Source organism: Ranitomeya imitator, chromosome 2, assembly GCF_032444005.1.
Source record: "Ranitomeya imitator isolate aRanImi1 chromosome 2, aRanImi1.pri, whole genome shotgun sequence".
NCBI classification, from domain to species: domain Eukaryota; kingdom Metazoa; phylum Chordata; class Amphibia; order Anura; family Dendrobatidae; genus Ranitomeya; species Ranitomeya imitator.
In genome coordinates this window covers 489894166-489910901 of record NC_091283.1, presented here as the reverse complement: position 1 = coordinate 489910901, position 16736 = coordinate 489894166, and the positions used below count along the sequence as shown (strand labels likewise).

Here is a 16736-nt window from a genome sequence, read left to right as displayed (position 1 = left end):
AAAACACATGGATGGCATGCAGACAGAAAAAAACACATATGGATGGCATGTGGACAAAAAAACACACGGATGGCATGCAGGCATAAAAAATGGCCACACGGATGGCATGCAGGCATAAAAAATGGCCACACGGATGGCATGCGGACATAAAACCGGACACCTGAATGGTGTGCAGACATAAAAAACTGACACACAGATGACATGCAGACATAAAACCGGACACCCGAATGGTGTGCAGACATAAAAAATTGAAACACAGATGGCATGTGGACATAAAAATGGATAAATGGTATACGGACATAAAAACGGACACACAGATGGCATACGGACATAAAAACGGACACACGGATGGCATACGGACATAAAAACGGAAACACGGATGGCATACGGACATAAAAGCGGACACACAGATGACTACACGGATGAAAAATCAACATTTTTTTCTGGAGGTAAAACGGACGATTTTATATACACTCATGTGAACACGGCATAACTTGTGCAGTGTGTACCCAGGACACCATGGACACCATGACCCTTCAGTCCCTGACATTTGCCCATGAATGACACTACAATTGTGCAATATTTTTGGTGAATTTGTCCTTATGTCACATACAAATTGCACCAAGTTGCCAATAAGAAAAAAAATATTGTTGAAATGACACTTTTTTTTAGAAATGCGCCTTGTTGTGTCAATTCAGCTTATCTGAGAAGGAGTCATTAAGGCGAGTCGCCTCGTACCTATTACTTCCTTTTTCTCTCCCCGGTTCTCTAATATTTAGCAGTGTAAGTTGATGGCTGAGAAAGCGTTTCTGCTTCTGGTTTGTTTTTTTAATTTCTCTTTCTCTCTTAATTAGTTCCAAAAATACCCAGGGGGCGTCTGCTGTGCTCTGAGACCACTCTTTTGAATGCAGAATGAGTTTGCCGTGTACATAGGGGCCTCTGGGAGCAAAGATTCAATTGAAATTGTAATACAACCTCATGATCTGTGTCTGGCTCAGCTTCCCACAGAAACACAGCCGCAGTACCTGCAATGTCACGTCTGTGCCGGCTCCCAAGTTAACTATTACCTGCATGCACTCCTGTAGTTTAGATTTGGCTTCATTCACAATGCGTTTTTTGATGAAAATGTTAAAGCAGATCTGCTCCAAAATCCACATCCTAAGCCAAAATCTTTTTTGTTTCCAATAAGGTTTTGAAAACTGCAAAAAAAAGCAGGCATGCTGCTTATTTTAGGGTATTTTCAGAGCAGAAACTCTCCATGGGTAAGAGAACACCGTCAATTTCAGAGGGATTCTGCCCGAAAAATAGCCCCATAAAGTGGGCATAATGCATAGCAAGGTCAAAATGACATAGCCGTTTTTAAACTGCTTCCCAATTCAGCAGTTAAAAAGTGACGCACATTAATCTGTCTATAAGGGCGCTGTCAGACGACCGTATAAATCGGACCGAGATCGGACCAGAATGCACGGACTGGTCAGTTGGTCTCCCAGCTCGAACGTGACAGCTTGATATATTTTTATGAAGAAGTCATGCTTGGGTCAGGAGACCCTCCGACCAGTCCGTGCATTATGGTCTAATTTATACGGTCACCTAACTGCGCCCTAATTAACAATATAGACTGAAAGCCACCTCCGGCAGAGATGCAGCAAGAACGACAGAGAAGCCACCTCAGGAAAACGACCACCAGCATTCTCCTGAAGAGTTTTGACCAGGAAAAAATTATGAAGTGTACACATAATCCAATTCTCAAAAAAAAACTCAAGGTTTTTGAACTCCTCATAATATTTGGAGAGTTTCTTCCCCGAAAACTCATCAAAAACACCTCAATGTGAACACTCTTTAATGCACAAAAACTGTCAAGTCAAAATACTACAAAAAAAGTTCATAGAAAAATATGCTTCAAAAATCTCTTCAAAAGTGCTTCACGGAAAACATGACTTCCAAACCAAAATTCCCTGTGACTATATTCTCTGAAGTTTCTGAAAGCTTCTTTAGGGTATGTGCACAAGATCTTATTGAACAGTTTTTAGAGCAGAAACTTGATTTTGAGGAGTTTTGAGATTTGAAGGAGGATTTGGAGAGTTTCTGCACCAAAAACTCTTTATGAACTTGCCCATAAAGAGTGCTTGAAGAAGTTTTTGATAGGAATTTTGCAGCAGAATACATGTCAAAATCCTCATAAAAAAGCATTAATGTACCTTCAGAATCTGTACATGGATTTCGGAGAGGACTCTGCTGCAAAATCCACATTGATCAACAGGGCTTCAGAGGGGCTACATCATGTCAAAAAAGTAGTGAAAGTTTAGTTAAACTTTAAGTGATGACTTGCATTCATTTTTTTATAGAAGGAAAGGGTCAGATAGAAGTGGTCATAATGAATCTGGCCTTTATCAGTCGGGTCAGCGTGATCCCTGTGTGTAGAGGGAGGTGACACCGGGGACTCAGAACAGCTCCTGGAACACTGTGACTTATGAAATGAACTGGAACAATGCAAGTGTCTGTAAATGCAGAGAAGAATAGACACTCCCTGTGATATACTGCTCAGGTAAGGCAGAAGGGGGCTGCAATGGGGGCCAGCCATGTCTCATCATAGGTAGAAGTAATTTTCTGCATCGTCTCTACCAGGCAGCCAGTCAGTCGGGAAATTAGAAAGTTAATAATAGAAAAATTGCTTAGATTACAAAAACCTCCAAATGAAATGACCGAGTCTTCATATCTGCTCCTCTGTGTGATGGTGGTTTAAAGGGGCGCAGCATCCGTAGGAAGAACTGGGGATGAGATAAAGTAGATCAAAGGAACCATAACTGATTTACTACCTGGTTGATCCTGTCAGTAGCATATGCTTGTCTCAAAGATTAAGCCATGCACGTGTAAGTACACACGGACGGTACAGTGAAATGGCTCATTAAATCAGTTATGGTTCCTTTGATCGCTCCAAACCGTTGATTGATCACTTCAAAGTTGAGTGCCGGGTTTCTTATTATTATTGGTAACGGTGTTGGAGCCTACCCTGGCACCTCATATAGTGGTGCGCACGGTTCTCTTTCTCAGTTACAAAATAAGAGTAGACCTCCTAAATGTTATGTCTCACCTGACGAGGTGGATCCTCAAAGTCTTTGATCCAGTTGAGAAGATGGAATACAGCAGGCACCAAAATTTGAGGAAGAGGAATCGAGGAGAACTAGCCGGAACAAAGAAGGTTGAAGTAGCTGATGATGGCTAGAGGTAAGCTGGCTGAAGTGTCGAGAAGGCACCTGGAGCTGAGTATACTGGATGGCACCTTGGTTGAGGAACGGCAGAACTAAATATGCAAGATGGTACTTTGAAACTGCAGAGCACAGAATGCGGACAGGGACCTTAGAACAGCTGAGCTCTTTTTAAATCATGACAACCAAAAACAGCCAAATGACCCTGATCAAAATTTCACATACCCTGGTGATTTTGGCCTGATAACATGACCAGAAGTTGACACAAATGGGTTTGAATGGTTACTAAAGGTAACATCCTCGCCTGTGACCTGTTTGCTTGTAATCAATTTGTGTGCATAAAGCTGAGCGAGTTTCTGGGATCCAGACAGACTCTTGCATCGTTCATCCAGCCACTGATGTTTCCGGATTGTGAGTCATGGGGAAAGCAAAAGACCTGTCAACGGATCTATGGAAAAAGGTAGTTGAACTGTATAAAACAGAAAAGGGATACAAAAATATATCCAAGGAATTGATAATGCCAGTCATCAGCGTTCAAACTGTGATTAAAAAATGTAAAAATCAGGGGCTCTGTGAAAACAAAACCACAGACAGGTAGACCACCAAAAATTTCCTCCACAACTGCCAGGAAAATAGTTCGGGATGCAAGGAAAATCCCATAAAAAACATTAGCTGAAATACTGGACTGTCTGAAAACTAGTGGTGTGGCGCTTCAAGATGCACAATAAGGAGGCACTTGAAGAAAAATGGGCTGCATGGTCGAGTCGCCAGAAGAAAGCCATTACTGCACAAATGTCACAAAGTATCTCACCTATAATATGCAAAACAGAACAGAGACAAGCCTCAAAACTTCTGGAACAAGGTAATGTGGAGTAATGAGACCAAAATGTAACTTTTTGGCCACAACCATAAAAGTTACATTTGGAGAGAGGTCAACAAGGCCTATGATGAAAGGAACACCATTCCCACTATGAAATACGGAGGTGGATCGCTGATGTTTTGTGGATGTGTGAGCTACAAAGGCGCAGGAAACTTGGTCAAAGTTGAAGGAAAGATGAATACAGCATGTTATCAGCAAATACTGGAGGAAAAATTGCAATCATCAGCCCGGAAGCTGAGCATGGGACGTACTTGGACGTTCCAACATGACAACGATCTAAAACACAAGGCCAAGTCGACATGTCATTGGCTACAGCAGAACAAAGTGAAGGTTCTGGAGTGGTCATCTCAGTCTCCTGACTTCAATATCATTGAGCCACTCTGGGGAGATCTCAAGCGCACAGTTTATGCTAGACAGCCCGGGAGTTTACAGGAACTGGAGGATTTTTGCCAAGAAGAGTGGGCAGCTTTATCATCTGACAAAATAAAGAACCTCATCCACAACCATCACAAAAGACTTCAAGCTGTCACTGATGTTAGAGGGGGCAATAAACGGTATTAAGAAATGGGGTATGTGAACTTTTGATCAGGGTCATTTCGATGTTTTGGGTTGTCATTATGATTTAAAAAGAGAAAACACAGTAGTTTGACAATAAATGGATTAACCTAACCACTAACCATGAGTGGAGAAAAAGTTTTGGTGTTATCATTCATATTCTCTGGAAAAAGGCTAAGAAAGCAAAAATTCTGCCAGGGTATGTAAACTTTTGAGCACAATTGTAACCTTGCTTAGGGTGCAGTCACGGGTTAATGGTTCACATTACGTCCCCATTGCTCAGCACAGTGATACAAACATCTCTAGCGCCAGTTCATGTGTACATAGATTTCCATTTCTCCCCACAGCTTGTTGTTTGCTATTATATAGTTGGCAGGATCTTCTCGAGTCCTCTGTAAGCAGGAACAACACTTGCCAAAGAAGAGTTACACTGTGGGTTCTGTACTGTATTCACGCAGCTAAATAATGGATGGGTTACAGTCAGCGGCCAAATGTGCACCCCCACCCAAAGTACACAGCTTACGTATCCTCATGCTTCTACAACTTTCCTTAAAGTTTTCTGGCAAACAACCTGTTAGGAGTTTATAGAATCACGTAATTATGACTGACGGTCTCTTCTCCGGCAGTCGCTGTTCACTTCCTGTTCAAGAAGGAAAACACATTTTAGAAAGAATGGATGGCAAAGATGTGGACCTGGGCGTCTTGGATCCGGCTGTTGGTGATGTCAGGTGAGTGGCTGGTTATCAGCATGACATCCCTCTTGGGTAGCTTTATAAGTCCTTGTAGTAAAGGGGGTAGAAAGCTCTATGGAACCCCTTTGTTTCAGAAATCAGTAGTTATCCAAGAACATAGACATCACCAAACCTTCTTAATATGGGCAAAATGTAACACTAGACACAAATGCATGGACGTTTCCGCAGGTATAGGGCCACACTGTCCTGTGGGGTGAGTCAGTTGGGTGCATGGGATGTAGTCGCACGCGGGCCATAGAGCCTAGTGGACCCAAAAGATCCTCGTAGCCCATATTTTTGTACTCAGAATATTAGGTCCAGCCCTTATTCCACATATCCACAAGTCTTAGTTCCTCCTGTTCTCCATGCGCACGGTATCTATGAAGTCCCATGAGCAAATTCCCTCCGATACTTAATATTATACATCTTGCCTTCACTGTGCCTCCGCCCGCCACACCATCGTCAGTGCTCTGCCTCGTCTACCCCCGAGGTGCCCAATTTTTCCATGCAACCCACAAAGGCTCAAATCAATTCTCTTGCTTGCAAAATGATATCTGCATGATCCCGCTTTCTCAGGATGTGCGTTACAGTTTCAATTAGATGGCTCCATAAATGTGCCTTCCATGAAATCACCAGGTTTATATGCCGGCGGCACACAGATGCCTGCTTTAATACAATGGAATGAGAATTGGTAGGGGCGATGTAACGAGAGACCTTGCGGATTAGAATCATATTATTTTAATCCAGCGGTGTAAGTGTAGGAAAAGGCAGAAGTTGCAGTTGTAACTGGTGACCAATAGGGGGCCCCAGTGTTACACAGAATGAGTAGAAAAGCAATAACTGTAGTAAGAGCCATCTTCATCAAAGAGATGCAAATCGATTCTCTGGATTCAGGTTCAGTGGCCACATCAGTAGTCCGTGGCCCCCAGACAGGAACCTTGAAAACTTACTACTACCTGCATCATTCCAAACACCTCATCTAATTAGTAGCCCTGCGCAACATTATGCGTGCATCACAACAAGCTTACTAATCAGAAGAGGCACCTGGGATGCCGGCAGATAAGATACAGTATTCAGGGCAACCATCCACGGCCATGGAATATTGACACAGCTCCTGGACCAGGGTCCTGCAAATCGATTTGCTTATCTCTACTGGATATGCCATAAATGTCTGTGATGGGAATACACCTTCAGGCTATGTGCACGCGTTGCGGCTTAGGCTTAGGAATTTCTGGTGCGAATTCTGCCTCTCCTGGCAGAAAACGCACCTGCGAATTTGTTGCATTTTTTGTGAAGTTCCGCAGCGTTTTTTGTGCGTTTTTGCTGCGGTTTTCTTTGCGGATTTTGTTGTGAATTCTGTGGTCAAGCTCCCTCCTGTGGTCATGAGTGGTACTTCGGCTGCTTCTGTCTATGAGCTTCCTCTGGTGGATGTGAGTGGGGCTGCGGCTTCTGAGTTTCCTTCCTCAGGTGACGAGGTTAAGTGGTTAGGTGCTGCTCTATTTAACTCCACCTAGTTCTTTGTTCCTGGCCTCCAGTCAATGTTCCAGTATTGGTCTTGCTCTCTCCTGGATCGTTCTTGTGGCCTGTCTGCCCTGCATAAGCTAAGTTTTGCTTGTGTTACTTTTGTTTGCTATATTTTCTGTCCAGCTTGCTATATTGGTTTTTCTTGCTTGCTGGAAGCTTTGAGACGCAGAGGGAGCACCTCCGTACCGTTAGTCGGTGCGGAAGGTCCTTTTGCGCCCTCTGCGTGGTTGTTTGCAGGTTTTTGTGCTGACCGCAAAGCTATCTTTCCTATCCTCGGTCTATTCAGTAAGTCGGGCCTCACTTTGCTAAAATCTATTTCATCTCTATGTTTGTATTTTCATCTTTACTCACAGTCATTATATGTGGGGGGCTGCCTTTTCCTTTGGGGAATTTCTCTGAGGCAAGGTAGGCTTATTTTTCTATCTTCAGGGCTAGCTAGTTTCTCAGGCTGTGCCCGAGGCGCCTAGGTCTGGTCAGGAGCACTCCACGGCTACCTCTAGTGTGGTATGATAGGATTAGGGATTGCGGTCAGCAGAGTTCCCACGTCTCAGAGCTCGTCCTATGTTATTAGTAACTATCAGGTCACTTTGTGTGCTCTTAACCACTAGGTCTATTGTGGTTCTGAATCACCAGTTCATAACAGTACTGGAGGCCCAAAGTACTAATGCTTCTCAATAGAGGGAAAAGAGAAGTTCTGAGACCATTTTTTTTTCTCTGTACTGTGTTTTGTCTTTCTTTTCCCCTAGACATTTGGGTGGTTCAGGACACAGGTGTAGTGATGGACATTAAAGGTCTGTCTTCTTGTGTGGATCATCTCACTGCAAGAGTAAAAAATATTCAAGACTTTGTGGTTCAGAATTCTATGTTAGAACCAAGAATTCCTATTCCTGATTTGTTTTCTGGAGATAGAGCTAAGTTTCTGAGTTTTAAAAATAATTGTAAACTGTTTCTGGCTTTGAAACCCCGCTCCTCTGGTGACCCAGTTCAACAAGTTAAGATCATTATTTCTTTATTACGTGGCGACACTCAAGACTGGGCATTTTCCCTTGCGCCAGGAGATCCTGCATTATGTAATATTGATGCGTTTTTTCTGGCGCTCGGATTGCTTTATGATGAACCTAATTCAGTGGATCAGGCAGAGAAAAATTTGCTGGCTCTGTGTCAGGGTCAGGATGAGGTCGAGATATATTGTCAGAAGTTTAGGAAGTGGTCTGTGCTCACTCAATGGAATGAATGTGCGCTGGCAGCAATTTTCAGAAAGGGTCTCTCTGAAGCCCTTAAGGATGTCATGGTGGGATTTCCTATGCCTGCTGGTCTGAATGAGTCTATGTCTTTGGCCATTCAGATCGGTCGACGCTTGCGTGAGCGTAAAACTGTGCACCATTTGGCGGTATTATCTGAGCATAAACCTGAGCCTATGCAGTGCGATAGGACTTTGACCAGAGCTGAACGGCAAGAACACAGACGTCAGAATGGGCTGTGTTTTTACTGTGGTGATTCCACTCATGCTATCTCCGATTGTCCTAAGCGCACTAAGCGGTTCGCTAGGTCTGCCACCATTGGTACGGTACAGTCGAAATTTCTTTTGTCCGTTACTTTGATCTGCTCTTTGTCATCCTATTCTGTCATGGCATTTGTGGATTCTGGCGCTGCCCTAAATTTGATGGACTTGGAGTTTGCTAGGCGCTGTGGGTTTTTCTTGGAGCCCTTGCAGTATCCTATTCCATTGAGAGGAATTGATGCTACGCCTTTGGCCAAGAATAAGCCTCAGTACTGGACCCAGCTGACCATGTGCATGGCTCCTGCGCATCAGGAGGATATTCGCTTTTTGGTGTTGCATAATCTGCATGATGTGGTCGTGTTGGGGTTGCCATGGCTACAAGTCCATAACCCAGTATTGGATTGGAAATCAATGTCTGTGTCCAGATGGGGTTGTCAGGGGGTACATTGTGATGTTCCATTTCTGGCTATTTCATCATCCACCCCTTCTGAGGTCCCAGAGTTCTTGTCGGATTACCGGGATGTATTTGATGAGCCCAAGTCCAGTGCCCTACCTCCGCATAGGGATTGCGATTGTGCTATCGATTTGATTCCTGGTAGTAAGTTTCCTAAAGGTCGACTGTTTAATTTGTCTGTGCCTGAGCACGCCGCTATGTGGAGTTACGTAAAGGAATCCTTGGAGAAGGGTCATATTCGCCCATCGTCGTCACCATTGGGAGCAGGGTTCTTTTTTGTGGCCAAGAAGGATGGTTCGCTGAGACCTTGTATTGATTACCGCCTTCTAAATAAAATCACAGTCAAATTTCAGTACCCCTTGCCGCTGCTGTCTGATTTGTTTGCTCGGATTAAGGGGGCTAGTTGGTTCACCAAGATAGATCTTCGTGGTGCGTATAATCTTGTGCGTATTAAACAGGGCGATGAATGGAAAACAGCATTTAATACGCCCGAGGGCCATTTTGAGTACCTGGTTATGCCATTCGGGCTTTCTAATGCTCCATCAGTGTTTCAGTCCTTTATGCATGACATCTTCCGAGAGTACCTGGATAAATTCCTGATTGTATACTTGGTGATATTTTGGTCTTCTCGGATGATTGGGAGTCTCACGTGAAGCAGGTCAGAATGGTGTTCCAGGTCCTGCATGCGAATTCTTTGTTTGTGAAGGGGTCAAAGTGTCTATTTGGTGTTCAGAAGGTTTCATTTTTGGGTTTCATTTTTTCCCCTTCTACTATCGAGATGGACCCTGTTAAAGTTCAGGCCATTTATGATTGGACTCAGCCGACATCTCTGAAGAGTCTGCAAAAGTTCCTGGGCTTTGCTAATTTTTATCGTCGCTTCATCAATAATTTTTCTAGTATTGCTAAACCGTTGACTGATTTAACCAAGAAGGGTGCTGATGTGGTCAATTGGCCTTCTGCTGCTGTGGAAGCTTTTCAAGAGTTGAAGCGTCGTTTTTCTTCTGCCCCTGTGTTGTGCCAACCAGATGTTTCGCTCCCGTTCCAGGTCGAGGTTGATGCTTCTGAGATTGGAGCAGGGGCTGTTTTGTCGCAAAGAAGTTCTGATGGCTCGGTGATTAAACCATGCGCCTTCTTTTCCAGGAAGTTTTCGCCTGCTGAGCGTAATTATGATGTTGGCAATCGAGAGTTGCTAGCCATGAAGTGGGCATTCGAGGAGTGGCGTCATTGGCTTGAAGGAGCTAAGCATCGCGTGGTGGTCTTGACTGATCACAAGAACTTGACTTATCTCGAGTCTGCCAAACGGTTGAATCCTAGACAGGCTCGTTGGTCGCTGTTTTTCTCCCGTTTTGACTTTGTGATTTCGTACCTTTCGGACTCTAAAAATGTGAAGGCGGATGCCCTGTCTAGGAGTTTTGTGCCCGACTCTCCGGGTTTGCCTGAGCCGGCGGGTATTCTCAAAGAGGGGGTAATTTTGTCTGCCATCTCCCCTGATTTGCGGCGGGTGCTGCAAACATTTCAGGCTAATAGACCTGACCGTTGCCCAGCGGAGAAACTGTTTGTCCCTGATAAATGGACGAGTAGAGTTATCTCTGAGGTTCATTGTTCGGTGTTGGCTGGTCATCCTGGAATCTTTGGTACCAGAGATTTGGTGGCTAGATCCTTTTGGTGGCCGTCTCTGTCGCGGGATGTGCGTTCGTTTGTGCAGTCCTGTGGGATTTGTGCTCGGGCTAAGCCCTGCTGTTCTCGTGCCAGTGAGTTGCTTTTGCCCTTGCCAGTCCCGAAGAGGCCCTGGACACATATCTCTATGGATTTTATTTCGGATCTCCCCGTCTCTCAAAAAATGTCGGTCATTTGGGTGGTTTGTGATCGCTTCTCTAAGATGGTCCATTTGGTACCCTTGTCTAAATTGCCTTCCTCCTCTGATTTGGTGCCATTGTTCTCCCAGCATGTGGTTCGTTTACATGGCATTCCGGAGAACATCGTTTCTGACCGAGGTTCCCAGTTTGTTTCGAGGTTTTGGCGAGCCTTTTGTGCTAGGATGGGCATTGATTTGTCTTTTTCCTCGGCTTTCCATCCTCAGACAAATGGCCAGACTGAACGAACCAATCAGACCTTGGAAACATATCTGAGATGTTTTGTTTCTGCTGATCAGGATGATTGGGTGTCCTTTTTGCCTTTGGCTGAGTTCGCCCTTAATAATCGGGCCAGCTCGGCTACTTTGGTTTCGCCGTTTTTCTGCAATTCTGGTTTCCATCCTCGTTTCTCTTCAGGGCAGGTTGAGTCTTCTGACTGTCCTGGTGTGGATACTGTGGTGGATAGGTTGCAGCAGATTTGGACTCATGTAGTGGACAATTTGACATTGTCTCAGGAGAAGGCTCAACGTTTCGCTAACCGCAGGCGCTGTGTGGGTCCCCGACTTCGTGTTGGGGATTTGGTTTGGTTGTCATCTCGTTATATTCCTATGAAAGTTTCCTCTCCTAAGTTTAAGCCTCGTTTCATTGGTCCGTATAGGATTTCTGAGGTTCTTAATCCTGTGTCTTTTCGTTTGACCCTTCCAGCTTCTTTTTCCATCCATAACGTATTCCATAGGTCATTGTTGTGGAGATACGTGGCACCTGTGGTTCCATCCGTTGATCCTCCTGCCCCGGTTTTGGTTGAGGGGGAGTTGGAGTATATAGTGGAGAAGATTTTGGATTCTCGTATTTCGAGACGGAAACTCCAGTACCTGGTTAAGTGGAAGGGTTATGGTCAGGAAGATAATTCCTGGGTCTTTGCCTCTGATGTTCATGCTGCCGATCTGGTTCGTGCCTTTCATTTGGCTCATCCTGGTCGGCCTGGGGGCTCTGGTGAGGGTTCGGTGACCCCTCCTCAAGGGAGGGGTACTGTTGTGAATTCTGTGGTCAAGCTCCCTCCTGTGGTCATGAGTGGTACTTCGGCTGGTTCTGTCTATGGGCTTCCTCTGGTGGATGTGAGTGGGGCTGCGGCTTCTGAGTTTCCTTCCTCAGGTGACGAGGTTAAGTCATTAGGTGCTGCTCTATTTAACTCCACCTAGTTCTTTGTTCCTGGCCTCCAGTCAATGTTCCAGTATTGGTCTTGCTCTTTCCTGGATCGTTCTTGTGACCTGTCTGCCCTGCATAAGCTAAGTTTTGCTTGTGTTACTTTTGTTTGCTATATTTTCTGTCCAGCTTGCTATATTGGTTTTTCTTGCTTGCTGGAAGCTCTGAGACGCAGAGGGAGCACCTCCGTACCGTTAGTCGGTGCGGAGGGTCTTTTTGCCCCATCTGCGTGGTTGTTTGTAGGTTTTTGTGCTGACCGCAAAGCTATCTTTCCTATCCTCGGTCTATTCAGTAAGTCGGGCCTCACTTTGCTAAAATCTATTTCATCTCTATGTTTGTATTTTCATCTTTACTCACAGTCATTATATGTGGGGGGCTGCCTTTTCCTTTGGGGAATTTCTCTGAGGCAAGGTAGGCTTATTTTTCTATCTTCAGGGCTAGCTAGTTTCTCAGGCTGTGCCCGAGGCGCCTAGGTCTGGTCAGGAGCGCTCCACGGCTACCTCTAGTGTGGTATGATAGGATTAGGGATTGCAGTCAGCAGAGTTCCCACGTCTCAGAGCTCGTCCTATGTTATTAGTAACTATCAGGTCACTTTGTGTGCTCTTAACCACTAGGTCTATTGTGGTTCTGAATCACCAGTTCATAACAGGATTTGCTGCATTTACCCCTGCGGTTTTCTAGAATGGAATGGGTACAAAAACGCTGCAGATTCACAAAAAAGAAGTGACATGCTACTTCTTTTAAACCGCAGCGTTTCCGCACAATGTGCACAGCATTTTTTTTTTCTCATTGATTTACATTGTACTGTAAATCAATTTGCAGATCTGCAGCGTTTCTACACCTCAAAAAACGCTGTGGATCCGCAGAGAATCCGCAACGTGTGCACATGCCCTCAATGATCACACTCGTTTCCTCAACACCATCGCTGCAGGTAAACCAAGCAAGGCCATGGTGCCAGCTGAGATAAAAGGACATCTATCTATGCGCTGGCATCCCTGACGTGTGCCAGTGCCAATGTGAGACAAGGACAGCATGTCACTATTCACATTAATTTCTTATGGGGCCACTTGTACAAAGTTGGCAACCAATCAGATTGCTGATCAAATTTCCCTGTAATAGATAGCCATCAATACCCCATTCTGTACTACTCCCCTTCATGGAAGGTTTGTCTACTTTCATATACCCATTTTCATTAAAGTTATTCCCTATCTATGCGATACGGGACAACTTGCAGGGGGTCAGACCACTAAGACAACCACCATATCCTCGAACAGAGCTTCAGAACCTGAGAATGGGGCTCTGAATCCCCCCTAAATGAAGCAGAGTTGTGCAAGCGTAACCTTTGCTCCATTCATTGTCTATGGGACTAGTTGAGCACTGCACTCAGCAGAGGCCGAACATGCACATGTCTGCTCTAGTGATGAGTGAACGTGCTCAGATAATGTGTAATCCGAGCATGGATTGCCCGAGTAGGCTGTCTAACCGCCGCAAAATATGCAGCCGCAGAGTCTCCAGCATATTAATTGAGCACACCGAAGTCATTTGGTTAGCACAGGAGCATGCTCGCTCATCACTAGTCTGCTCTATTTTGGGTGGGCCTGCAGAGACCCATAGGCCAAGTTCACACATTGAGTATTAGGTCACTGTTTTACCTCAGTAATTGTAAGCCAAAACAAGGAGTGAACGTGGCCTTATTCAGGATTCATAGGATAACCTTTTTTGAAAAAATAACCCTTTAACCTTCTAGTGAATTCTGGTTTAATTTAGGGGAAGGTCCCCTCTCCAGGAGCCCTGACCATTGGTCACTGGAGTGAGAGGTTACAGTGTCTTTCACTCCGCAGGACCTGTCCTTATCAGCATTATTCAAACCATTTACATGAATGGACACTGTGTAAGGGTACCGTCACACTATACCATTTCGATCGCTACGACGGTACGATTCGTGACGTTCCAGCGATATCGTTACGATATCGCTGTGTCTGACACGCAGCAGCGATCAGGGATCCTGCTGAGAATCGTACGTCGTAGCAGATCGTATGGAACTTTCTTTCATCGCTGGATCTCCCGCTGTCATCGCTAGATCAGTGTGTGTGACACCGATCTAGCGATGCGATCCAGCGATGCGTTCGCTTGTAACCAGGGTAAACATCGGGTAACTAAGCGCAGGGCCGCGCTTAGTAACCCGATGTTTACCCTGGTTACAAGCGTAAAACTAAAAAAAAACAAACAGCACATACTTACATTCTGGTGTCCATCAGGTCCCTTGCCGTCTGCTTCCCGCACTGTGACTGCCGGCTGTAAAGTGAAAGCAGAGCACAGCGGTGACGTGTGCTTTCACTTTCACTTTACGGCCGGCAGTCACTGAGTGCGGGAAGCAGACGGCAAGGGACCTGACGGACACCAGAATGTAAGTATGTGCTGTTTGTTTTTTTTTAGTTTTACGCTTGTAACCAGGGTAAACATCGGGTTACTAAGCGCAGTCCTGCGCTTAGTTACTCGATGTTTACCCTGGTTACCCAGGGACCTCGGCATCGTTGGTCGCTGGAGAGCTGTCTGTGTGACAGCTCCCCAGCGACCACACTACGATTTACCTACGATCACGGCCAGGTCATATCGCTGGTCGTGATCGTAGGTAAATCGTATAGTGTGACGGTACCCTAACACATAGTTTCTGGAGCAATGGAAACGTGTTCTGTGAAGTGATGAGTCACACTTCTGTTTGTGGTGTCTGATGGACGAGTCTGGGTTTGGCGAATGCCAAGAGAGCATTACTGGCACTGTGCCAGCTGTAGTTTGGTGGAGGAGGGATAACGCTATGGGGTTGTATTTCAGACAATAGTAGATCACACTAGATCGCTCCACGCACATAGGCTGCCATTGTTATCGACAACAAGAGATCTGATGTCACGGTACGACGCGCTGCCGAGAACGATCATTTCACCCAATGAATGCGCATTTTGCTCCTTTACGGATGATCTGCAGCCTGTTTACACGACAAGAAATGAGCATTCTTAACATCACTTATTCCCGATTATCGCGTTCACGCGTTCAGTATTTGGTCAGTATTTTACCTCAGTATTTGTAAGCCAAAACCAGGAGGGAATAATCAGAGGAAAAGTATAATAGAAACACGTCACCAGATACAGACTGGGACTGAAATTCAGCCCTGGCATTTGAAATGACACACAGGCCCTTGGTGTCCTCGTCCCCCAGCACCGCATGATTATATATTACTAATATTACCCTGGATGGAGGAAAGTAAGATATACTACAAGACCAATATTTCTATTAATACCAGCAATACCACTATAAAAGATTAAATAATTATAATATAAAAATAATATTTCAATATTACAGACAAATACCAACAAACCATAACCAAATCTTACCAGCAGATACCGTTATAATAATACCACCATACTGATTGTTAAAGGGGTTTAAGTTAAAGTCAAGTAACTTCAGACTTCTGAATCCTGTGAGGATTAACTGGTGTCGGCATTGGGAGCGGCTGTTATGTGCCCGTAAGCAATTTTCACACCTCCGTCCACATTCCGACTAATTATACTCGGCTTGTATTGAGCAAGGCCGCATACGTCTAGTTAGCACGTGACCGGCCGCATATATGTAAATCTCATATTTGCGGTTACATGATAAGGGAAGTATCTAGAGTAGGTGCGAGGGTTGCAATCGCACCCGAGATTGGAACCTAGTGGGACTCAAAAGTCCCTTTGGCCTAAATGAAAAGGCCAAAACTATTAAAGACTTTCAATAATTAAGGGCCGGGCCCCATGAGAGCTTTTGCATTGGGACCCATGTTGTTCAAGTTACACCACTGCACATGATCACCAACTTCCAGTGCCGGCCCTGGAGAATCCTCACAGCGCATGAGCTCTGTGAGGATTCAGAAGTCCACAGTCACATAGTCACTGGAGACTTTAACTTCAAGTCCACCCCACAGCTCCTTATATACCGTATTATGGTGATATACCTCACAGCCCATATACAGTATGACGATAGCACCAACAGCCTCCCATATAGTATGATGCTTCATCTCGTAGTCTCCTATGTAGGCCGGGATCACACATGCGCGAAACACGTCCGTGTGTCGCATGTGATATCCAAGCTCTGGCGCCGGCACTTGGGAGCGGAGCGTGCAGCTCCATGTGTTGCTATGCGGCCGCATGCTCCGCTCTGGAGTGCCGGCGCCAGAGCTTGGATTTCACATGCGAGACACGGACGTGTTTCTCGCATGTGTGATCCCGGCCGTAGTATGATGGTCCCCCATCAGTACACTACATGCTATGGTTGTATACCCCACAGTACCTTATATACTATGATGGTCTAACTCACAGCGTCCTACACAGCGTAATGATACCCCACAGCCCCCTCGAAAAATACAAAAATCCCTATACTCACATAATCCAGAGTCCTCATCCTCCGCAAAAGCTGTCTCCTCTTCTATCCATTCTCGCAGTGGATGCTGGCGGCACCCTGCAGTGACGTCATTGCACTGCTGACATTCCCTGCTTGGTGCTGGCCTCCAGCAGACTGTAGACAGAAGGTACGCCCGCCAGCGACTTTGTGTTCCTCACAACTATTAACAGTATAGGCATCTTGAGGACACAGATTCTGTTAACAATGCAGCAGACAAGGCGGCCCAGGAACAGAGAGGCCCTTCTGGCATTTGCCAGAATTGCCAGATGGCCAGTGCAGCCCTGCACATCACCACTTCTGTATCACCCACTCCTGGTTTTGGTTTACAAATACTGAGGTAAAATACTGGCCAAATACTGAACGTGGCCTAAATGTGCTTGTCTACATATACTCTC

At 45.3% G+C, this 16736-nt stretch overlaps 1 protein-coding gene across 1 annotated transcript in view; it reads left to right on the top strand.

The window, feature by feature from the left end:
- The first annotated feature begins 5226 nt into the window (after window positions 1–5226).
- The window catches only part of SLC35B1 (solute carrier family 35 member B1), a 40318-nt gene continuing 28808 nt past the window's right edge, over window positions 5227–16736 (top strand). Inside the window, exon 1 of the mRNA XM_069751431.1 lies at window positions 5227–5369. Coding sequence (XP_069607532.1) covers window positions 5242–5369 — 128 coding nt within the window. The 5' untranslated portion in view covers window positions 5227–5241. The remainder of the gene's footprint in view (window positions 5370–16736) is intronic.